The sequence below is a fragment of the Leucoraja erinacea genome, chromosome 33 (assembly GCF_028641065.1).
Source record: "Leucoraja erinacea ecotype New England chromosome 33, Leri_hhj_1, whole genome shotgun sequence".
In the NCBI taxonomy this organism is placed as follows: Eukaryota; Metazoa; Chordata; class Chondrichthyes; order Rajiformes; family Rajidae; genus Leucoraja; species Leucoraja erinaceus.
Genome location: NC_073409.1, coordinates 9,524,342 through 9,549,274, shown reverse-complemented (window position 1 = coordinate 9,549,274; position 24,933 = coordinate 9,524,342). Strand labels below are relative to the sequence as shown.

The window sequence follows — 24,933 nt, the reverse complement described above, 5'->3', positions numbered from 1 at the left end:
CACTCTTGTCTGCTCTTTCCCCACTCGTTAATTGCTGTGCCCTTCTCCCTCAAGCCCCTCCCCATGTAATTGTGGGACTTAATTACGATGAACGGTACTCGTCTCTGCTGACCGTGATGCCTATCTACAATAATCCCATTTGTCTTCAATAGGCCTGTATCCCTCCACTTTCCTGTCTTACGTACCTGTCCAAATGCCTTTTAAATGTTGTGTTTTAAACATCAACTATTAACTTGGTTTCTTTCACTAGAGATGTTTGGTCTATGAATTCCTGTTTTTTTTTTCTCTATATTCAACATTCAATTGATTTTGTTCTTAAGTAATAAACTCTTTTGTATACCCGGCGTGAGAGAAATTATGTAAAATTAGTGTATTCTAATACATTTAGCTATTAAAAAATTAAGACTCGTTAGTTTCTCATGTCTTCATTATTCTTTCTGATGGACTTTGGAAAATATTAAAACATAATTATGAAAGTATATATCTGGTCTTTCCAAAGGTGCATTTCATGTGTTTCCCAACATTATGCATAATAATGTCTTTTGAGTCAATGTTATTGCTGATGCAATTTTAAGAGTTTTAAGAATTTTAAACAAAGTATCAGTGTTTTTGACAATTAAGTTGCGTTTTAAATGATCAGTATTGCTCTCTAATTCATTTTTGGCCAAAATCTACGTTAGTAGCTGAAAATATAGTGAAATATTTAGTTTGTTGTATTGAAGAAAATTGAGATGACATAGTATATTTTAAGGTTGCTTCTGAAATGTTTGGGCAATCACTGCATTTGAACTTCATTAGAGAGGGCATGTACTTAATATCCGTCCGGGAAGATGTGCCAGTTAATGTCAATGAAAATTCATTGTAAACCTTCCTTGTCAAGATTTTAAATATCTCCAATTCTGTTTTTATATGGTGGTTCTGTTGGTTGTTTTCCTTTTCATGTTTGAATCCAGTACATTTGAGTAGTTTCCTGATGGGATCCAGTTCATTTTTGAGGATATGTCATGATCTGCTTTTGCCCACCAAAATTTGTACATTCTTTTTAGAGGAATATAGCATTTTAATGTTACACATTAGCTAATTACTATTTCAATTTGAGCATAAAGGGGGAATATTATGTCACTGGCTGTAGCAATTGCAATCAAATTAATATTTACATCTGGATAATCAGATCAATGTTGAAGAAATGCTCAGTTATCAAAGTTATCAAAATCTGAAATAGTTGCCGTGAAATATTGCCTGCAGCAACAGCAGCAGAGTTGTTGTGCATTGTAAGGTCAAATATGAAGTGATAAAATATTAAAAGTTCTGCTATTTTCAAGAAGTGTTAATTTAGTAGTCGGGAAGATCAAATCAGATTGGATGCTCACATTATAGAACAGTTCAATTAAATGTATAACTGTTCCCCGTTACTGTTGGTGCTATGTTTATTTGCATTGGAACATAGGCTGCATCTTGGATTAACTTTGGTTGTGAAGTTCTTTTGGGATATCATAGATTGTTTTCTGTATCAAAGTCTGCCTTGCACAAAAGACAGCTAAAGAGGGAACTTTTATGTCCTGAAATGGTGGAAGAGTCGCGATGAAGGCTAATGTAATTTGCAAAACCATACCTTAATCAGAAAATCTTTGGAAATTGACCTATTAGTGTGCCTTAGACCATGCATCTGTCCCGTGGAGGCTAGGAATGCAATTTCCCTTTTTAGTTGAATGTTGATCTCATTTATATACTAGTGTGTTAATTGAACAGGCTTTCATAGTTGTTAAATCATTGCAATTTCAATATAAACAGACAATAAGAAAATAGTTGTAAGTGCTGGAGATGTACTTCCACCCCTAAAATCCCTTTCGCTAAACCTTGTAATTGAAAATGTGGTTCGTTAGCCTCAGCATATATCCTCTGGCAATACTTCATGATATTTGTATGCCTGTATATTTGGAGAAAATCAGTCAATTGCAGTTAATGTTAGCAATTAACAGTATACTTTTAAATGCTTGAATTTAATGTTAAACATATGTCATTTTTGACCATGCATGCTGCCCCAGGACAACAGATCCAGTCTGAAGAAGAGTTTCGGCCCGAAACGTCGCCTATTTCCTTCGCTCCATAGATGCTGCTGCACCCGCTGAGTTTCTCCAGCATTTTTGTGTACCAACAGATTCAGCTCTGGGCACAGCTCGTTTTTGTAATTTTCCTGCTTATCCCAGAACATCATTTTGTGCAAATTTACCTTGAACAAAGTCACCTAGCACTCTGATTTGTGCACTTTATGAAGACTATAGTAGTTGCACCTTCCATTTACATCTCCACCTCTTGCTTTATGTTGACTTTGTCATGCGTGAAATGCAAAATGATTTAATTGTTCTGAAGTTTTTTTTTTTAAATTCTTACCAGTTGCATTGATTTTTCCATCTTTTTTGCCTGGTGGGTTTAACTGCCCAAGTATCACTCCTCCAAATGTCATATCTCCAAACCTGCCTTTTAAAATTTCCATAATTTTAAATTTGTGCCTTTACATTATTATTACTTCATCATATCGTAACTTAATGCTTTGAATTGATCAGATTGTCATACTGTTCTCCATGTCTATCTGTACTTTTCTACGTACAAGACATAATGCCACAAATGTTGAAACTATTTGTGAAGCGAGTCTAGAACATGTCAGAACTGTATACAAATCATTGTTAACTAAAGAACTACTAGAGGAAACCAAAGGGCCAGGCAGCGTCTGTGGAGAGAAGGAATGAGTGGAAACAATGGTTCTGGTTGGGACCCTTCTTCAGACTCCAGCATCTGCAATCTCTTTTGTGTCGGAAGGAACTGCAGATGCTGGTTTACACTAAAGATAGACACAAAATGCTGCAATAACTCAGTGGGACAGGCAGCATCTCTGGAGAGAAGAAATGGGTGACGTTTCAGGTCGAGGCCCTTCTTCAAAATAGAGCAGCTGGAAGAACTCTGAGAATGCAGCAGGTCATGCAGTATTTGAAGGGAAATGGACAGTTGAGATTTCAGGTTGAGACCTTTCATCGGGTCTGATTAAAGTAATTGATAGAAGGCAGATGGAGGAATATGGAAACAAAATTCAACAGAGGGCGATGAAGCAAAAAATAACTTTAAAATGACGAACAGTGACCTGCAGTTCTGTATACTAGTCCTGTAAAGTGATAGATTAGGTGGGGAAGAGTCCTTGTGATTGTTGTCCACAAAATGGGCTGACTGCCCTCCTGTGTCATGAACCTCCATTGATTTCTACAAAAGGTGTCATTGGATACGGTCAATTTGGCTAAGATATTCTGAAACTTTAAAAAAGAATACGAACACTTTTGAGAAAATAATATCAACTGAAAAGACTTTATTTAACATTCTGTGCTTTTTTTTTAAAAGTGTGAATTTCCTTTATTTTAGATTCCTCACCAGTAGATTCTCCAGTGGAAATGCTGTAGAATAAAAGCACAGTCCTGTTTCTTCTGGGGGCTCAGCTGGAAAATATTGGCTGTGCTTAAAGCCTAAAACTTCTGGGGACGTAAGCTGAGAAATGCTAGTACTTTCATGTGCAGCTGCTGGCAAAGCGTAGTCACTTATATCAGAACCATAATGTAAGCAGCATGTTCTGGAGCCTGTCTGATCTTCGCACATCCACGTTAACAAGTATTTTAATAATTTTCATCAGTAGCTCAATTCCGATCATTAATCTTTCATTTTCCACCGTTTATTCTAATCGGTAGTTTCACAAATATAATGTGGCTTTGAGTACATTAATATAGTTGATTTTTGAATGTTTTGTTAATGTGTGTTATTCCATTGTCAGCTTGCTTTAGACACGGATTTGTGCAATAGCCTTCCTGAGATAATATGCAACTGTTTTAAATGTGTGTTCCTTGTCTTGTGCACTGTGCATTGTGCACAAGGATGAGACAAGTACCTCACTATCATCAGTGCATTTATTAATATGCACAACATGACCATTTCCAGTGGAAGGTTATTAGTTTGATGTTTTGTATCCTCCAGTGAATGAAATGATGTGTGATTATGAAGTCATCAGGCATGGACCAGTAAGACTCGTGAGACCCTCCCCCTTTCTGAGTTCCTCGGGGTGCCATTGATTGGTGACCATGTGTTTGTGCCTGATAGACTGTGAAATGGTGTGTTGCTGCACGGCTGTGTTGCACCTGCGCCCCTTGGAGGTGATTGATTGGTTTGGTCATGTGGAATGTTCCCATCTGGTCTGCAGTAATTTTTTTTTTTCATTGTCAGTGAATAGCTTGTGTTGGCTGGAGGATAGTAACAGTGAGCTGCTCTAAAGGCAAACATTATTCTTTCCCTGAAATGAAGCTTGCATTTTTCATTGCAAATATGGGAAAAGTAATTTTGCTATCGGAATGATTAAAAAAAAAATCTAAAATGACTAAAATCTTGTGATCTGAGGAATTGCTAAAGTTGCATTTTAGATGCTTGTGTTACCATGGTGCAAATTGAATCTTATTTTACTACTTTGCAATGAGCACTTATGGAGAGAAGATACACGCAGCATTCTCTTGATCGGAAAAGTTTTCCACCTCCCTTAAGGATTTTATTATTTTTTTAAATTCAGCTTTCTATCTGTATTTCTTGTTTTATATTGCTTAATCCTGGACCTTTCTCATAATTGATCTATTCATTCCACCTAATGACTAATTACATATCAGAGCACATCAGCAGTAGCATTCATCATGGTAGAATGTAATAATCAATGACATTTCAACAAAGGGAAAAAATAAATATGCAAATAAGGACTCATTAACATTTGCATGAGCAGTTTGAATAATCACGTTGCTGACAAGGCTGTAATTAACAGAAATTGATGCTGAGTTCAGGATTCGATAGTGTGTTTTCTCAGCATTTTATTGTTGTCACTGCGGGAGCTGAAATGCAGTTCAGCTCTAGTTGTAGGCTCCAGATACGCTTGATGTGAGGTCTACTGTCAGGTACAATAGGCTTCTGGGAGTTCTTAATTCTATCTTTGACCTGCTCATAATGGATATAATGTTTTTTTGAATTGGAGATATTGATATTAATTGCAATTTTCTAATTAAAAATATTAATCAAGAATCTTCTAGTCTGATGTTGGTTAATCTGGATTGTGCAATGGATTTACATGTAAATTGATTTAATGTTGTCAATTAAAATTGTATACATGCAGAACATAGTTTGGTATGAACTCTTAGAAATTCACTTGTGCTGCTTAAGATTTGGTTGTGAAACTCCAGACTCCTATCAGATAATTGTATAATCCTCTTGGGGAATATTTAATATGCGTAATGTATTGCATGCAACTTTTAAATACATGAACCCACTCACTGGAAAATGAAGTTCGTTGCATTGCTGTCCTTTTCGGCCAACATTGTTGTCTGTTGTTTCACATTAGCAAATTTCACTAGTTGCTCTGTTATTCCTTGACTGCAAATAAATTTGGCATTGTTTTGCATTGACCCATTTACAGCTGAGTCTGGGTTCCCTGGAACTGTGGATTCAGAGTTCACCATCTGCATTTTTACCCAGCTCCCTCTTGCTCCCATTACTCCCACTTTTCCTGTCCTGTTTCCTGTTTTTTTTGCCACGGATATTAAGAAAATGTATAAAACACAAAACAGTATCAGTTTTTGGGATGGTTGCAAGTGCTGATTAGAACAAGTTTGGGGAATTTTCTTTGAATGTGTATCCATGCCATATGGCTCAACATGGAACATTAACTTGACACAGATAATGGATTGTTATGAGTGGATACAATTTTGCCTCTAGCTTGATAATTCATTATGTTTGGATATGGGATAATGCATGTAGATTTGTAGAGCAGAATTCCCTTTTTCTCCCACTATAGGGAGTTAAGTTTGTTTACAGCATAATGTGAAAACTTTAAATGCTATTTAAAAATTATTTGTCTTGACATTATGAACCTTATTATAAACAGTTGTATGATTTCTTGTGGTTTAAATTGGATCAATAAAATCTGTTTGTGAAGTACAAACTGATGTTGCATACTTTTTGTTCAAATAACTTTAATGTAAATTCTGCAGTGTTATTCTCACAATGATCATCTCCAGAGGCATTTGACCTTATGTATAACCAGCTTTCTCACGATGAACAACCAAGCTTCATCCTTTATAGGGAAGACTACTTTAGTTTAGTTTAGAGATACAAAGTGGAAATAGGCCCTTTGGTCCATCGAGTCCGCACCAGCCAGCGATATCTGCACATTAACGCTATTCTACGCACACTGGGGACAATTTATAATTTTACCAATCCAATTAACCCTCAAACCTGTACGTCTGGAGTGTGGGAGGAAACTGGATCTCTCGAGGAAAACCCACACGGTCACGGGAAAAATACAAGCTCCGTACAGCCAGCACCATAGTCAGGATCAAATCCGGTTCTCTAGCTCTGTAAGGCAGTGACTCTAACGCTGCGCCATCTTGCCGCACGGCCCTGTTCACATTCCTTTCTTACATTAATCTTACATACATTTGCCTTCAAGTTATTTATATATCTTTGTAAAATGTTGTGGGTCCAGGGCTGATCCCCATTACACCATGCATCACATATGCTAACCAGAGAACAGGATGGTGGATGACTGGAGAGATTCAGAGAATTTCAAATCGTGGGGTCTAACAGTAGAAAGCATGGTTACTGGCAGCTGAGCTGGGGATATGTAACGAGGTGACGATGCAGATTTGAAAGAAAACGAATGCTGACAATGCTCTGGGTCGGGCAACATCTGAGGAGAGAGAAATATTGACACCCTGCATCAAGACTTACAGTTTAAAGAGGAGATGGCCAGCATAAAGAGGTGAGGGGGAGGGGGTGAGACAAGAGCCGGCAGGTGTTAAATGGGTTAGGTTGTGCAGGAGTTGATGGGTAGATGAAGCCTGGTTGGGGAGGGAAGGGTGGAAATAATTATATTGGTTGAGGTGATTAGTAGCAACATGGAAATCGGGCGGACGGGGGGAAATGCACGTTATGAGTTGGTGTATGGCATAATGTTAGATAAGATTACATTTGTTTAGCAGTTAGGAGGTATTCCAGAGCAAACATTGAAACAAATAAATATGGGGTTCAAATCCAATGTTTTGATTGGAAATTTGAGTTGGACTTTATGGAGGGGGATTGGGAGCCATGGTGATGGTATGAACCGGTTTCTGCAAATGAGTCATGAAAGGTTGGGGTCAGATTCCTACAGTTGTAGACAGATTGCTGAGATTAGTGGCAGGAAAATACACAACTATTTATCTGGGGAAATTTATGCTCATCTAACAGATTTCAAATCTGAAAGTTTAGAATGGTTTGCAAGAAGTGAGTTGGAACTGAGTGTTGTCACTGTACTTGTGGCCTTTACTGTGGAAAGATGTTAGGGACAGCAGGCATAAGAAAAGTATCCCCAATATTTGGGAGCTCTCAGTGATAATGTGGGGGCAAGAGCAGAAATTCCAGATGATTCTGTGGCTACAAATTACTAGAGGAAAAATTAAAATGAAGGTATGTGCTTTCTCATTCAGCGGTGTTATGCAGCAAAGTTTTGGAGGAAGATAATGTGGTTACCAGTGGTGATTGTAGGCGAAATGAAGGGAGAAAAGGACCAGGGTGAAAATGAGTTTCGGAAACATCAGTAATAATTGGAATTGAAACACAGCTTGCCAAAGATGCTGTGCCAATTGAAATGTTGACGACTAAGAATGTGTAGGCATATAGCGCAATTTGTGTAGATAGTTTTGATACAGATCCGCTGATGTGTAATTGAATTCTAAAATTAGCTTGTAGGGGTGAATGGTTATACTTAAATTCTTTTGAGATGACGCAGATTTGTTCGTGAAGCCTGAGGTGCCACTTGCTTATCACTTTGTGTTTGTTGAACTTGTGCTTTTGATTACTTACCTTTTTCAAATAAGCAATACACTGCCGGGTAAACGTGCTTTATTTTTGTCAATAGTAATTTTAGATAGAATTGCAGATGCTGGAAAAATCTAAGGTAGACAAAATGCTGGAGAAACTCAGCGGGTGAGGCAGCATCTATGGAGCGAAGGAATAGGTGACGTTTCGTGTCGAGACCCTTCTTTAGACTGATGTGGGGGGGGGGGGAAGAAGAAAGGAAGAGGCGGAGTCAGTAGGGAGGGAAAGAAGGCAAGGACTACCTGAAATTAGAGAAGGCCATGTTCATATGGCTGGGGTGTAAACTGCCTACGTGAAATATGAGGTTCTGCTCTTCCAATTTGCGGTGCGACCCACTCCGGCCATGGAGGAGGCCCAGGACAGAAAGGTCGGATTCGTAATGGGATGGGGAATTGAAGTGCTGGGCCACCGGGAGATCAGATTGGTTATTGCGAACTGAGCGGAGGTGTTGGGCTTGGTCTCACCGATGTAGAGCAGCTGACACCTAGAGCAGCGGATGCAATAAATGAGGTTGGAGGAGGTGCAGGTGAACCTCTGCCTCACCTGGAAAGACTGCTTGGGTCCTTGGATGGAGTCAAGGGGGGAGGTAAAGCGACAAGTGTAGCATTTCCTGCGGTTGCAAGGGAAAGTACCAGCTGAGTGGGTGGTTTGGGTGTGAAGGGACAAATTGACTGGGGAGTTACGGAGGGAGCGGTCTCTGCAGAAAGCCGAAAGGGGAGGAGATGAGAAGATGTGGCCAGTGGTGGGACCCCGTTGGAGGTGGCGAAAGTGTCGGAGGATTATCTGTTTGGTGAAAATGTCGGAGGATTAGTATGTTTGGTATTTCAGTATCCTTTGCATGCAATGACTGCTTGAAGTTTGCAATTCGTGGACATTACCTGTCGTTGGGTGTCTTCTCTGGTGATGCTCTGCCAGGCCTGTATTGCAGCCATCTTTAGCTTGTGCTTTTTTTCGGGGGCTAGACCCCTTCAGTCTTCTCTTCAGCATTTCAAAGTCATGCCCAATTGGGTTCAGATTGGGGATTGACTTGGCCACTCAAGAATCGACCATTTTTTAGCTTTGAAAAACTCCTTTGTTGCTTTAAAAGTATGCTTGGGATCATTGTCTTGCTGTAGAATGAACAGCCGGCCAATGAGTTTTGAGGCATTTGGTTGAACTTGACCAGGTAGGATGTGTGTCAGAATTAATTATGCTACTACCATCAGCAGTCGTATCATCAACGAAGATAAGTAAGCCAGTACCTTCAGCAGCCAAACATGCCCAGGCCATAACAACACCCCCACCACCTTGTTTCACAGATGAGGTGGTATGCTTTAGATCTTGGGCAATTCCTTCTTTCCTCCATACTTTGCTCTTGCAATCACTCTGATATGTTAATCTTCGTCTCATCTGTCCACAAGACCTTTTTCTAGAACTGTGGTTGCTTTTTTTTTTTTAAAGTACTTCTTGTAGCAATGTTACAAAATTTTGAGATTTAAAAAAATCAAGTCTGCAATTTATCCCATCAGATTAAGCATAACAATAAGTTTAATTTGACACCTAATTCACTTTCATATCTCAAGTTTCAATTTTCATATATGGCCATTTTCATACTCGGAAATTAGCATCTTGTTCCCTATTGATTTTCTATGGACATAACAAAAAAGCTGTGATCGAGGACAGTCAAAAGCCCATAACCTTCTTAAAAATTAAGAGAACTGAATGAAATTTTCAGTTATCATAGATTGAACCATTCTGAAACAAATATAAAATAATCTTACTTGGAGGACCTGAAATTAAAGCATATAATTAGTTAGTTACCCAATTGTAGCTAATTTCAAACTTCAATTACTAGATCTAAACATCTATCCATTTCTTAATAAATGATTAACATTTTAAATAGCCTAAGTGTCCAAATAATATTCACAAATAATTCACAATAAAACATGATTTTTAAATCTCATTTACATCAATTTATAGGCCAAATGGAAGGAATTTAGTGTTCAATTGCTGTAAATTAAAGTCAATTTAAATCGGCTTTCTAGTGGGTTCCTGTGAACGCGCTGGTTTAGAACGTTCACATTGCAGTGGATTTGTGCCCCCAAATGCTCAGAAAAATACTGCGGGATATAAAGAGCCCAAAATGAACTATTCGTTATAGAAAACTTTATATACAGGGTTCTTAAGAAGCCTCTTTTAATGTAAAAATAAGGTACATACCTTTAATTGTTTGCTTTATAAAACCCTGGGGCTGCGAGAGGTCGCGGGTTTAGAGAGTGATTTTTAAACTACTATAACTATTATACAAGGCCATAAAAACTAATAATACCTTTTGCGACGGGGTCTATCAGCGATTTTCCGTTAATGATTTACTAGGCTGAACATTTTCGATTGCAACAGCCTAGTAAAAATCGCGTTTTAAACCCGCCCCCTCTAAACAGCGCCAAAATCACACGCATGGGGCTGAGACAGATTCTCAATGACGATTCAGGTAGGTTTTGTAACATATTTACTTCTTGGCAAACTGTAACCTGGCCATCCTATTTTTGCAGCTAACCAGTGGTTTGCACCTTGCAGTGTAGCCTCTGTATTTCGGTTCATGAAGTCTTCTGCGGACAGTGGTCATTGAACAATCAACACCTGATTTCTGAAGAGAGTTTCTGATCTGTCGGACATGTGCCTGGGAATTTTTTTAAATTATAGAGAGAATTCTTCTGTCATCTTCTGTGGAGGTCTTCCTTGGCCTGCCAGTCCCTTTGTGATTAGTAAGCTCACCAGTGCTATCTTTCTTATTAATGATGTTCCAAACAGTTGATTTTGGTAAGCCTAAGGTTTGCTGATCTCTCCGACAATTTTATTCTTGTTTCTCAGTCTCATAATGGCTTCTTTGACTTTTATTGGCACATCTTTGGTCCTCATTTTGATAAACAGCAATAAAAGTTTCCGACAGTGATGGAAAGACTGGAGGAAAGGCTAGGTGCTGAGAACTTTCTTATACCTGCATTAAAGAGGCAATTAAACACACCTGCGCAATTACAAACGCCTGTGAAGCCATGTGTCCCAAACTGTAATTTCTACATGATGAAACCAAAATGTTAAAAAATGGCCTTTAATAAAATCTGACAATGTGCACTTAAACCACATGTTTTTTTCTATTACAAATCTCAAATTGTGGAGTACAGAGGCAAATAAATAAATGATGGGTCTTTGTCCCAAACATTATGGAGGGCACTGTATGTGCCTGGGGTGTAGTACAAACATCGATTGTGATTGCCTATGTGCTGGGCTGTGCAATCAAGCTGTTGGCAACACATGAGTTTTTGAAAATTGAGGGAAAAAATGAGCAATATGTGGTTCACAAAACAATCAAGTACATACTAATTTTGCACATTGGCTCATCCTATTTATTGCAGAGTTTAGTTAAAAAGGTTAATGCAAAGGTAATATTAGCAATTCAAAATTAAAATCAAGATAATTGCATGTTCTGTGAGCATTGATTGTCATTGGCATCAGAATCATTTGGATGGGTGGAGTTTATAGGTGATCATCTAAAGGTTAGGTTGAAATAGTGATTGTGGTTGAAAACTTGTTTTGTCATTGATCTCTGCAGGGATCCTTTAGTGTATTGTTAATGCTGTATGTTGTAGTTGTTATTTTCCCCTGCACTGCTTCCCCATTGTTCATGGCTGAATGAGTAATTTGGCATGGAATTGATTTGTCCAGCAGCTGTGGTTTTTGGCAAAAGGCAGTTAACATCTCCGCTATAGATAGAAGTAGGGTTGGAATATTTTTGAGAATTAAAGTTAAATTGTAGAATGGATAAATTGTGTGACTCTTTCATCCAGAAACCTTTGTCCAATTTGCCACTAGGGTAGTAATTAGATATTTGACGATAGACATAAAAAGCTGGAGTAACTCAGCAGGTCAGACAGCATCTCTGGAGAAAAGGAGTAGGTGATGTTTCGGGTCGAGACCCTTTTTCAGACCTCTGCATAGTTTCCCCAGAATACATTTTAATCTCATTTTCCTAAGAAGATAAGAAATCCAAATAACAGTTCAGCAGAAATCTTATTCATAATTGCGAGAACATGGAATGACTTGTTTCAGGGAATGCTCAGTAACTAGTAAATAGAAGATTGCACTGTTTGGCAACAGAAACCAAAACTAGCCAATGGATCATAAACACAAGATAGATACAAAAAGCTGGAGTAACTCAGCAGAAGAGGAGAGAAGGAATGGGTGGCGTTTAGGGTCGAGACCCTTCTTCAGACTCATAAACACAAGGGCTGTTTGGCTAATCACCCTGTTTCTGTGCTCTATGTTTGATGCAAAGATCTGGTCATTAAGTAATCTTGGCCATTTGTATGACCCAGTAGTTAGAAAAGGTGAATAGTTGACTGCAGTGGGAGGCAGTCATTGGACTTGCCAATTGAGAGCAAGCAACCCAGCTTACCTCTGGTTTCTCATCCTCCGGAACACCCGAGACCAATTATGGCATGCTAATCTTCTGGGTGATAGCAATTAAGTCAAACAAAACCCAGCTTGTGATGTATGGGGTTCAAATGAGTACTGAATTCAGGACAGGTTTCTCATTTTGACTGCATTGTGTTATTTTAAAGAAAGTTTTGGATCTATTTGCAAATTTCTGGCGAATCCTGATCTGAATTGAGCCATTATTTTGGTCCTTGTGGTTTTCCTCCGCATTTTTGACTTTGCTTCCTTAAACTGTTGGTTCGACGTTTGTGTCATTACTACTTCCATTTTGCAACAAAAGCATTATTTATATTTATCTTAAATCAATCAAGAGTGGAATGTTACTTTTTCGCTAGGTTGGCATTTGTGGAATTGTAGTTTTATCTGCTTACTGGGCATTGAATACTTCACAGGCCAATTATGCTAGAATGTTCCATTTGCAACAGTTCACATCTATTGTGTGATTTGTTAATATTGCAATAGTGCTCACTTTGCCCAATTATCTAAATTATTAATCAGATGGAGCCTAATGATTTTACCTAACAGTTGTGGGATTTGGAACCTCAATTGGTGTTTTTAGGACCACATCAGTTGCAACCTGTATACTGCCACTGGGATTTTTACATTTTAACAGATGAAGAATTTTCTGAAAGCACCACTTGAACACAGAATCGTTCCTTATGGAATATTTTACTTACCACCAGAGGGCTTACACAAGTACTTCACAAAATAAGATTTTCAGTTGCATGATCAAAGCAGCATTTGTCTTTCTTAAAGTAATTTTTGATTGCTGCAGTTGTAGATTGCAAATTTGGATAAATGTGTCCTTTGCCATTTTCCCTGTATTGGCTTTCTGTCCAATTATTTTAAAATTCTGCTTTTTTGGTATCCAGATCTCTCCATAGCTTTGTCCCTGTAGAAATCCATCACCCCAAAATAAAACCCAACAATCACCCAAGGTTTTGCTGAGAATTAAGTGACATTTCAGCTAAAGACACAAAGTGCTGGAGTAACTCAACAGGTCAGGCAGCATCTCTGGAGAACATGGACAGGTGACCTTTTGGGTTGGGACCCTTTTCAGACTGATTGTGGTGGGGGGGGGGGGGGGGGGGGGGGGGGGGGGGGGGTCCAGGTTAAAGACTGGCTTCGTAATAGGAGGATACAGATGGTAACGTAGGCAGATGGTAGGACTAAGTTTAGAGACAAAAATCTTATTCCGTCTGGGGAGAGTGGGAAGCCTGAGCAGAGCTTCGCAACACAGAGGAGATGCAGGCAAGGGGTCCATCTATGACAGTATGGGGGAAATCCACATTACTAAAGAAAGAGGATGTCTCTGATGTCCTGGAATGCAAAGCCTCATCTTAGGATCTGATGCAGCAGACACGGAGAATTTAAGGGTAGGGGATGGCGTCTCTGCAAGGTACGGGTGGGAGGAGGTGTGGGTCGGTGGGTTTGTAGTAGATATCAGCCAATAGTCTGTGCCCTGTGACTGGGGAAGAGGTGTCAGATAGTGCAAGTGAATTTGAGGGCAGGGTGGAAGTTAGTGATAAATGAAATCAATAACTTCTGGACAGGTGTAGGAGGCAGCTCCAATATAGTCATCAATGTAGTGGAGAAAGAGTTGAGGGGATAAACTCAAAATGCTGGAGTAACTCAGCAGATCAGCAACTCAACATTTCTGGAGATAAGGAATAGGTGACGTTTTGGGTCGAGAACCTTCATCGGGTCTCAGTGTGTGTTTGGAACAAGGACTGTTCAACATAACCAACAAAGAGGTATGCAAACAGCAAATGATCATATTCAAAGGTCCAGGTGGTTGTGAGAAGTCTTTAGAAACACTTACACTGTGCTGTGATGATTTTGAATTTGCGTTTCTCTTTCTTCGATGCAAACTTGAACTGTTAAAGTGACCCTGGTTCATGCCTTCAGTGAATTCCAAAATTATACCTATTTGATAAGCACTTATGAACTCTTAAATAGCATCATTTAATTAAGGGAAATGAAGGTGACCTCTTTGCAGGTCTCATTCAAAGGAATATATTTAACAGCTTGGCTTGCTCTCCTGATTTGTTCTCTCTCCCTCTCTCTTTCTCGCTCTCTCTCTTTCTCTCTCTCTCTCTCGCTCTTGCTCTCTCTGTTTCTTTTCATTGAATCGACTAAGGAAATATAAATTTCTATTATGACCGAGAAGCAGTTTTGAAAATTGCGGTATCAGTATAATAATTATGAAGTTAGCTTCATTGGTTTAAGTGACGTTAATATGAATTCTAAATGCTTAAATATTTCCATTTGAATTCTGAATTTAAGTTCTATTTATACCTGGCCGTCTTACATAATGACTGCCTTGAATATTGATGTTCTTAATAGGTATGTATCACATTGTTCATGGTTTAAGTTAAAACAGCTAATTTTCGACAAATGCTATCATAAACCTCATTTTGTTTTTTTGTTTTGTCGGTCCTTTTCAGCTGGGTTGTTTTGGTGGAGAATTTTGGAGGAATGGTGTGCAGATATACAGGAAATTATGTAAAATAGGAAATTGTATGAAAAGTATTTCTTGTATCTTTATAGTGAGAAAGGAGCGGCGGTGAAAGATCTTATAAATACTCATGATGTTTTTGGTTTGCATCTCGGAAATAGAAAAGCAAAGAAGTATGCTAATCTCTTGCATTTATATCATTCCCTCTGTTTTCTTCCATTCCTTCCTTTCAACATTTTGTTTTGATTTTCATGTTTTGAACCTCCTGCAATTCGAGTAGAGGAATAATAGTTCTGCGGAGGATGCAATCTCTCTTGAACTGCATTCAACTGTGGATAACCTTGGCAGCAAGATCGTAGGTGAACCTATGTCAGAATACTATTCATTGACTACAACTCATTCTTTGTTACTATTATACCAAGTAAGCTAATCCCTAAACCTCTGAATCTTAGCCTTGGACTCTCCATCTGCTATCGGTTCTAGACTTCTTGACCCTAGGTCTCAGTCGGTTTGAATTAGTCATGCCATTTCCTCCACATTGATCCTGCATACTTGTACCCCACTGGGATGTGTGCTCGATCCCTTGTTCTTCTCCCATATCTTTATGGCAACGTACAACACCAACTCAATCTTTTAAGTTCACCGATGACTGTTGTGGGCTGCATCTGCAATAACAAGGAGACTCAGAATAGGAAAGAGTTTGGTAACCGTGTGTCCTGGTATTAGGGCAATAACCTAACCATGATATCAACAAGATGAAAGACTTGGTTGTTGAACTAAGGAAGCACAGCAGTAAACACACACCCCTGTCCTCATCAACTGAGCTGCTGTAGAGATGGTTGACAGCTTCATGTTACAAGGCATCCCTATCACCAGCAACCTATCCTGGTCCTGACATGTTTATGCGGTGACCAAGAATGCAAATAAGCATTTTATTTTCTTAGGTATCTGATGCTTCGGCATGTCCATGAGAATTATCTTGCACTTCAATAGATATGCTTTAGGAAACATTTTAGGCGGGATGCATCACCGCCTAGTATGGCAACTACTTTGTTCTTGACTGCTTGATTCTGCAAAGAGAGGTGTATGCATGACAGTCCATTGCAAGCACGTTGCTTCCTTCCATCCGGTCCATCTTCATGGTGTGTTGCATCAGGAAACCTGGAAGTATATCAAGGATGTCTGTTGCCCTAGCCATTCCCTTTTCTTTTTACCTGTTTCTGGAAAAGATCCAGGAGCTTAAAAGACTTATGATCAGTTTCTTCTCCACTTCTATCAAACTCTTTTTGGTCAATTTGGTCAGCCACGGTGGCGCAGCGGTAGAGTTGCTGTCTTGCAGCGCCAGAGACCCGGGTTCGATCCCGACCACGGGTGCCGTCTGTACGGAGTTTGTACTTTCTTCCCGTGACCTGTGTGGGTTTTCTCTGAGATCTTCGGTTTCCTCCCATACTCCAAAGACAGGTTTGTAGGTTAATTGGCTTGGTGTGTGTGTAAATTGTCCCTAGTGTGTGTAGGATAGTGTTGGTGTGCAGGTATTGCTACTCGGTGGGCCGAAGGGCCTGTTTCTTTGTTGTATCTCAGAACTAAACTAAATAAATACTCCGGTACACAAAAATGCTGGAGAAACTCAGCGGGTGCAGCAGCATCTATGGAGCGAAAGAAATAGGCAACATTTCGGGCCAAAACCCTTCTTCAGACTGAAACGTTGCCTATTTCCTTCGCTCCATAGATGCTGCTGCACCCGCTGAGTTTCTCCAGCATTTTTGTGTACCTTCGATTTTCCAGCATCTGCAGTTCCTTCTTAAACAAATAAATAAATACGCCTTTCACATCCCATTCCTGGAGTTTCTGCCATGTGCTTTTACTGTTAATTCTAAATCATTTGATTACTCAGTTATTGTATTTTTATATTATTTTTCACGTCTGTTTTTGCACAATAATCTTACATAATTCTGCTGTTTTGCATTCATTTATTTGTTATTATATGTATACGGTTTACTCTAAGCTTCTTGTCAACAAGGAATTTTGTTGCACCCTGGTGCATGATAAACTACCCGGATCTGAGCTCAGTTTTGTTTGCTGGCAAGGACACATTTCTGTGATTCATTCTTTAAAATATAATTATTTCTTGAGAAAAGAGAAATATTTCAACCCTTACTTGGCATCTGACTTTCCAAGCAATTGGTCATTTCCAGCTTCCTGTTCCTTTTCCAATCTTGCATATGTTGTTATCTTTATTTGTGGCTTTCCTGCTGCTAATACATTGAATCTCTCCCATCAGGTTTGAGTCCTTGTGGCCTTTTTTTTTTTTAATCACTGGGATGAATGTTTACACAAATAGATGTTCAAAATATTGCAAACTGTCCTGTATATGGAAAATGTACTGAGAGAATGGTATATTACAATGCAGAACATGTGGAAATCCCTATAAAAAAAAATAAAGTTTGATTGAATCCTATGGGATTAGTTTTTATAGATTAAAAAAACCTAAAGGTGCACAAATGTAAACATGTTTATTCAGTGTTTTAAGTGTGCCAGTGGTTCTATGGCCTGTAAAAACTGATTTAACTTTGAGGATTTTATTTGCAGCTTTGAATTTATAGTTTTTACAAACTGATTGTACGTTTCACATTTGTAGAAGCAGCCTGTATTACACTTTCAAGTTCCAATGGTTCTTGAACTTTATGATGTAAGTTTAAAAATGTCAAAGTATTAAATAAAAGTAGATTGTTCCTTTTGTCAAATGTGTTTCTTCTAAAACCTATTTCTCCCCATTTCCTAAAAAAAGTTCAAATTACCCATCTGGATATTCATTGGTGTTTTTTGTCTGTAGTAATACTGATTAAAAATTTGATTTCGCAATGTTATAAAGTCAAATTATTATATAAATAGCTTATTTAATTTGAGGACAACGGTTCTGTAAGCGGTCTTAGTCATTCAATAAAACAATAGCTGCTCTGTTTTTTGGCCGCAATTCAATCTTCTGGCCTGATCCTTGGAAACCTTATTCCTCGATTGTCCATGTATCTTGAATCAGCTTAAAAGTTGAGCATCCACAGCCCTCGAGGATAGAAAATTCCAATGATTCACAGCCCTCTGTGAGAAGAGAATTTTTCTCTTAAAAAGGTTACCCCTTGTCTTAATCTAATTCCCCTAGTTGGGGATTGCTCCACCCGTAGTAAACACGTGTTATCAAGTTTGTTCAGATTCTTGTGTTCATTGAGATCACCTCTTAATCTTCTAAACTCCAACAGTATAGACCCTTTCTGTTCAATCTTCCTTGAAGTCAAATCTGTAATCCTAGGAATAAATCCAGTGACCCTTAAATTAATTAACCTGAAGATCGATGTATCTTTGCTAAAATAAGACGGTTAATACTGTGTGCATAATTCTGGTGTGGACTCTGCCTTGAGGAGTTCCTTGCTCTCATACTCTGATCCTTGCAAGAAAGGTCACAATTCAATTTATTTTTCTTGTTGCCGTAGAGTACCCACATGTTAATTTTCTTAGTTACTTTTATGAGTTGTATGAAATGACTGAGATTTCTCTGAATGCCAACTTTTTATAGTGTCACGTTATTTAGCATCATTAATCCGTGTTCTGTTATTTTTGAACGCCCAAAAGATATGTATTCTCTTTAATCTGTAATGCAGGATGATCTTGTATACCACTAGTCTCCTGTCTTAAATTGGATTTTCTTTCTTTCAAGGAAAAGTTTCAGAGAGGAGTTCTCTTCCACCATACAACAGAGATCCAGTGATACCAGTATGCCAAGTAAGTTTATGCTTTTCATGGTGCTGACAAAATGTTTGTCAAGCATCTGAAACAAATTCTGAAGAATGCACAGTTAATATTTTGGCTTAATTCAGATTGCAACTGCATGTGAGATTTTATTTTGATATCTTGAATTTTGTATCATTTCCATCCTGCCTAAACTAGGACAAAGAATGAGAACCATCATATAGAAATTTGGTGATTTATCCATGTTCAGCTTGACTGTCAACAATATTATCGATATTGTCTATCATTTTTGAGAGTGTGCATCTCAGCATTTCTGAAAAAATGATTCAGTAGTTACTTAGCATGTCAAGATTTCCAATAACATTCCTGAGTTATAATACGATCAGGGCTACATCTTTATGGTTGATATCCTATTCTGATATGCACTGTGGTGAACTGTAGTGATTTTCTTTATCTGGCTATTTCTGTGTTAATTATTTGCCCTATCAAATCCTGTAACTGTATAAATATAAAAGGATGAAATGTATATCTACCCGTGTTTGGATTGTTGTTGCAGTGGTATCCTTGCACTTAGAATTCCTTCATATTGGCAAGGAGAAGAATGTCACTTGCATTGATGTGTGGACTCCATGTTGCTATGTATATCTTTTATTGCCAGGAGAACAATGAATTAGGGCAAAGCTGTCACAAAGTGGACTGGAAACAGCTACTAGAAGGTAAATTGGTCTTGGTGTAATGGAATGTGTTTTAAAAAAAAGAAATCCAAGGAGTTCAGGGTTAATATCATCCCACCAAAAAATCCATGGTACTCTACAAATAACAAGCCCCCTGGAAGATGATGTGCTTGGAGGGTAGGATAAGTAAAAAAAGGAAAGCATGTCAGAAATGAAGAACTTAACACACTCACAAGTTTTGGAAGAACATCAGAAAGTGAAATTCAGAAAGAAAATGAAGAAAATTTAGAGATAAATAACATTTAAAAAGAAACCAAATGTTTTGAGGTTTGGACAAAAAAAACCCCTATAATTTAATTCTGAGAAGTGGGGTAAATAAGGGAATGAATAAATAAGATTTTGTGTGTGGCAGCACAAAGATTTGTTTAGAAGAATATGATGGTGTAAGGAAGTGAAAATGCTGGGGAGGAGGGTGTGAATGGAAATTAATGATGCTGATGTTGCAGTTTAGATTAGTGACTGAGATATTGGAGGTGTAAGCATAATAAAGAATTCATGATCTTGAGGGTTACATCTCTTCAAGATCATCTTTGAAATAAGATTATTAGTTTTGTGCTTTAAAAGAATCCTGCAGCCCCATTTGAGTGACATTATTATATTTGTGTATCCTCTGAATCCTCTTGTGTTCACATCCATTCTGGGGTGAGTTGGTCAAAACTATACATGGGATTCTAGCTGTGGCCTAACTAGTATCTCAAAACACTTGTATGTTCTCCATTCTGTTCGATGTCTTAGCTGAAAAACGAAGGAATGACATAAGCTACGTCACTCCCTTTTCACCCCTCTCCCATCAGCGTGGTGCAGAAGTTTAGTTGATTGTCACATGTACTGAGGTACTGTGAAAAGCTTTTGTTGTGTGCTATCCAGTGAGCAGCAAGACAATAAATGTTTACAATTGAGCCATTGGAGATGCATGATAAAGGAATAACGCTTAGTGCAAGGTAAAGCCAGCAAACCCCAATCAAGGATCGTCTTGAGGGTCTCCAATGTGGTAGATAGTAGTTCACAGCTGTTCTCTAGTTGTGGTAGGATGATTCAGTTGCCGGATAACAGCTGGGAAGAAACTGGAGGCAGGTTTGAGGTATAAAGAGGTATGTAGAAGAGGTAGTGGCAGTGTGAGGTATAAATGGAGTCAATGGAAGGGAGGTTGGTTTGTGTGATGGTCTGGGCTGCGTCCATAATTTGCTGCAATTGCGGGTTTGGAAGTTTGAGAATGCATATCTTCAGATTCAGGAACAGTTTCTTCCCAGCTGCTATCAGGCAACTGAACGATCCTCTCATCGACTAGAGTCCAGTCCTGACCTCTCGACTCTCTCATTGGAGACCTTCAAACTATCTTTAAGCAGACTTTATCGGACTTTAATTTTATATCTTGCACTTAATGTTGTACCCTTCATCCTTTACTTGTGCACTGGGCAGCTTAATCATGTTCATGTATAGTCTTTTCTCTGGATAGCACACAAACAAAAGCATTTCACTGTACGTCGATGCACATGACAATATTAAACTAAACTTAAAACTAAATTTGATTCGACCACTTATCTATCACTAGGAATAGCTACTGTGACCAATTACTGTTTAATTGCTTGTTTGTGCTTTCACTTAAAATTTATTTCAACTACTTGTTCACTGTCAATATTAAATTGACTTAATGTATGCCTTTTTTTAAATAACAGTAATATTAGTGTTCTTGTGGTCCACTATTTCATCTTCGATGTAAACGAGCATCTGTAGCTCCTTCCTACACAGGAAGATAAAGAGAACGCATGAAAAATATACTTCCAGCAAAATCAAGAAAAATCCTAAAATTTTGAATTAGGTGGTAGGGAAGATGCCACAGAACATCACAGAAGTATGTACATCCCCCTCTTCCGCACTCAGGATACACTTTTAATTGCAAACTGGACTTGTATGTGTGTAGGAGATAAGAATTTAAAGATGCTGAAATCCTGATCAAATAGCAAATTGCTGGAGGAACTCGGCAGGTCAGGCAATATATGTGGAGGGAAATGGACTTTCTGTAGGGATGCTTCAAAGTGAAATCTTACCCAAATGCTACCTGACCCACTGAGTTACCGCAGCAGTCAGCTGCTTGCGCAACTTCCCTTCCACTAAATAACTTTAGAGCATGGAATAGGAGGTATCAAGCTGTGTGAATGCTTTATGCCGGTGCGGACATGACAAAAGGAAGAATTTATGAAGTCTTGGTGAACATTGGTGGGGCAGGAATGCATGGATAAGATGAGAGAGAATCTAACATCTTTGAAAGCCTGATAACAAAATGAACAAATGGTGCACAGTTTGACCATGAAGCTCCAACCCTTTCCTTGAAGATAGACACAAAATGCAGGAGTAACTCAGCTGGACAGGCAGCATCGCTGGAGAGAAGGAATGGGTGATGTTTTGGGTCGAAATATCACCCATTCTTTCTCTCCAGAGATGCTATCTGTCCCGCTGAGTTGCTCCTGCATTTTCTGTCATGTGCAGCATTTTTTAATTGAATGCATCTGCATCTATTTGCTACATTCTCAAATATGTACCATATGTTATTGGGAAAAGCAAGATTATGTTGCAGAATTCATATTAAAGTATTGTTTGAAAGATGTGGGAAAATGTACTCACTTAAATGATTGAAATCTGTATGAATATAGTTACTGCAAAATAAATATTGTTAACTGCAGCTAGAGCCACCAGCCATTCACATAACACATCTTCAAATGTTTATTTTTCCCTTCTGGCCATAAAACTAAAGCCTGATGCACCGTGTGTTTTAATTAGAACACAAAGTGTGGAGTAACTCAACGGGTCAGGCATCATCTCTGGAGGATATGAACATATGACATTACGGGTTGAGACCACCAAGTTATTCTAGCACTTTGTGTTGTAAGCAAGATTCTAGAATCTGCAGTTCCCTGTGTCACTCTTGGATTTAAAAAAAAGTTAATGTAGTGCTATCTGAGAAATCAAATGGAAAAGTGTTTGGAAATGCTTCATCTTTTGGCTGATCTCTCAGCTCTGTTTACATGGTAACCTACTTGTCAGGAGCTGACAATTTGCAGATAACCATCAGTCTTTAATTGTTTTGCTGCAGTCATTTAAGAGCCTCCGCTCATGGCTTGTTAAATGCAGAAATCCTGCTGTTATTGGATTTGGACATGGAGTCCAGTGTCAGTAAGATACCCAGACATTTATTCTGAGGCATCACTTTTCAGATCTTGTACCAGTTATTTTGCAGAGTAGTTTTGTGGGAAATGTAAGACAGTTGATTTGGGGACAAGTGGGAAGGCAAATTCCTTTTTAGTTCGTTCTTTTTGAGGTTGTTTTGCAATGTTTTGGGGTTACAATGGTTTTTAGATACAAGCAGTCCCTGAGTTACGTAAGGGTTCAGTTCCTGATTCTTCCATAAAAGAACAATTTCATTGGGGTTCGATAAACCTAAACATTTGTTCATGTCTTCCCCTCTGTGATTACAATGTTATAGAATTTGAATGTCCTACATCCAATGGCGAATTTCAATTATCTCAGTGGATGTTACGTTGTTTAATAAAGCACTTTTACAAGTAAAAAAGACTACCTTGTCTGTTTTCAAACAAATCTCTTAAACAGCCTCCATTCTCTTAAACAGCCTGAATCGGCAGCATGTGTTTTTATTAGACAACGGCGTCAGTTTGATTACTGCAGGGAGGTTTTATGTCAAATCTTTTTTGAACAGCTTGTCTTTTGAATTAACTATGTGCTACTCCCATCCCACCTATCCCATGACTCCTGGAGGTTTTTAGAATTCTGCAACTTGAACAATTCTTGAATTTATGGGAGAATTTGAATGAAGGGGGGTGGTTGGGCAGTTAGCGCTAGCAAACACTGGGGTATTTTGTTTCTTTATGCAAAAGTTGTAAAATGGCTTTTATATGATGAATCTGAAATTTCCTTCACACGTTACTTCCACCAGTTGCAAAGACATTTCTCAGATCAGGATGGGGCTATTGGAGCAGTAACATTAAGTTTGACTGTCATTTACATTTTCTTGATGTATGTAAGGTAGACTTTGATACTCTATATCCTGAATATTTCTAAAACGATAGAATTGCAAATTTTGCAATTGAACATGTTTATGAAGATAACGTGACATATCGGATGAGAAACCAAATCAGCTGATGGTAATTTTCAAGTTTATTATGGTACCTGCTGAGTACTACGTTTACATACCTGTTGTGCTGTTGTAAGTAAAACATTAATTATTCTGATTTGGGGCATATGCATTAAAACACTCTTGACAATTGGGGAGAAATTCACCATTGAGTGGAATTGTATTTTGCACCAGATGAAGCTGATGCCTTGTTGGAGAGTGATTGTTCTAATCTTGGAACATAATTGGAGGGATTTCTCGGGCTAGTGAATTAATGACTTACTTTCCATTAAAGTCAGATATACGGATGTTCTCTGAAGATTGAATAGTGTTGACATTCATTGAGAACACAAGCTAATGAAGCAGTCCATGCATGTGCTGATCAATGGTATCTAACATTGCTACTGCACAAATGCCAGGATATGATCGCCTGTAATGTCTTTGTACTGATATTTTTGACCCAAGAAACATGGGAATATCTTCACCATATGTTTCAAGATGACAGCATTGATCGTAAGGTCAATTGGGGATGGAAAATAAATACTGGCCCAGCCTGTAACACCCACATCCTAACTGAGTTTAGAAAAAACCCACTTTATTTAGTGATGGCACAGCCTAACAAAAAGAATGGCATCGGTTTAGGCGAGAGCAAGGTATTTTATAGAGGGTTTGAGCGAGAGGAATGTTTTGTTCCCTGCAAAGTGATTTATACCTGGAACTCACTGCCAGAGGAAGTGGTGAAACTTGATACAGCTATGGCATTTAAGCGATTTTAGACAGGGACTTGAAATGGCAAGACATAGAAAGGTGGTGAAATTGCATACAACCTCAGCATTTAGGTGATGTTTTGACAGGAGCTTGAATAGGTAAGACATAAAATAATATACATTTAATGTGGGCAAATAGGCAATAGTAGATGGGCAAAAAGGTTGGCATGGACTTTGTGGGCTGAAGGGCCTGCCTTGATGCTGTATAACTAGCTCTGCGAATAATGGTTGAATTGTTTAAGTATAATAAATGTGAAACCAGATTCCATACTCGATTTTTCTTTTGGTACTTTTCAATGGCTGGAGGAGTCATTTTGAGTCAAGACTACTGTGTAGACCTGGTTCTGCTAATCCTGCAGCCATTTTGTGACGAGCTGTAGTTGGAGCACTCCATTCCACAGTCCTGTGCAAGAGAGTGTGGGCTGCTGGTGGTGAATTCCACTGTCCCACCTGAGCAATACTGACGATTTATGACTGCCTGCTGCTGTCAAAGGCATTACTGCAGATTCTAAAGCCTTGGATATTCAAAGCTGTTTAAAAAGTTAAAATGGGTTTATGAAGTATCATTTTTTTTTAAAGTACAATTTACTAAAAGAACTATACAGCAAAATTAAGAAAAACAACGTACTTGATGAAAGTTAATAGTTGGTAAGTTTAGGGGTAGAGTGGAAGGTTACTTGTGGGATGTGCAGATTCAGTAGTTGGAAATGC

At 38.5% G+C, this 24,933-nt stretch overlaps 1 protein-coding gene across 14 annotated transcripts in view; it reads left to right on the top strand.

Annotated features, from left to right (window-relative positions):
• tcf12 (transcription factor 12) overlaps positions 1 to 24,933 on the top strand; it is a 141,274-nt gene that overhangs the window by 42,423 nt on the left and 73,918 nt on the right. For 11 of the 14 annotated variants that reach the window (XM_055661230.1, XM_055661239.1, XM_055661235.1 and 8 more), the window contains one exon: positions 18,564 to 18,628. The exons of 1 other annotated variant lie outside the window; for it this stretch is intronic. In XM_055661230.1, the coding sequence (XP_055517205.1) occupies positions 18,564 to 18,628 (65 nt within the window). Of the gene's footprint in view, positions 1 to 18,563; positions 18,629 to 19,253; positions 19,312 to 24,933 lie in introns of all 14 variants that reach the window. 2 more of the 14 variants (XM_055661238.1, XM_055661233.1) reach the window with 1 other exon arrangement.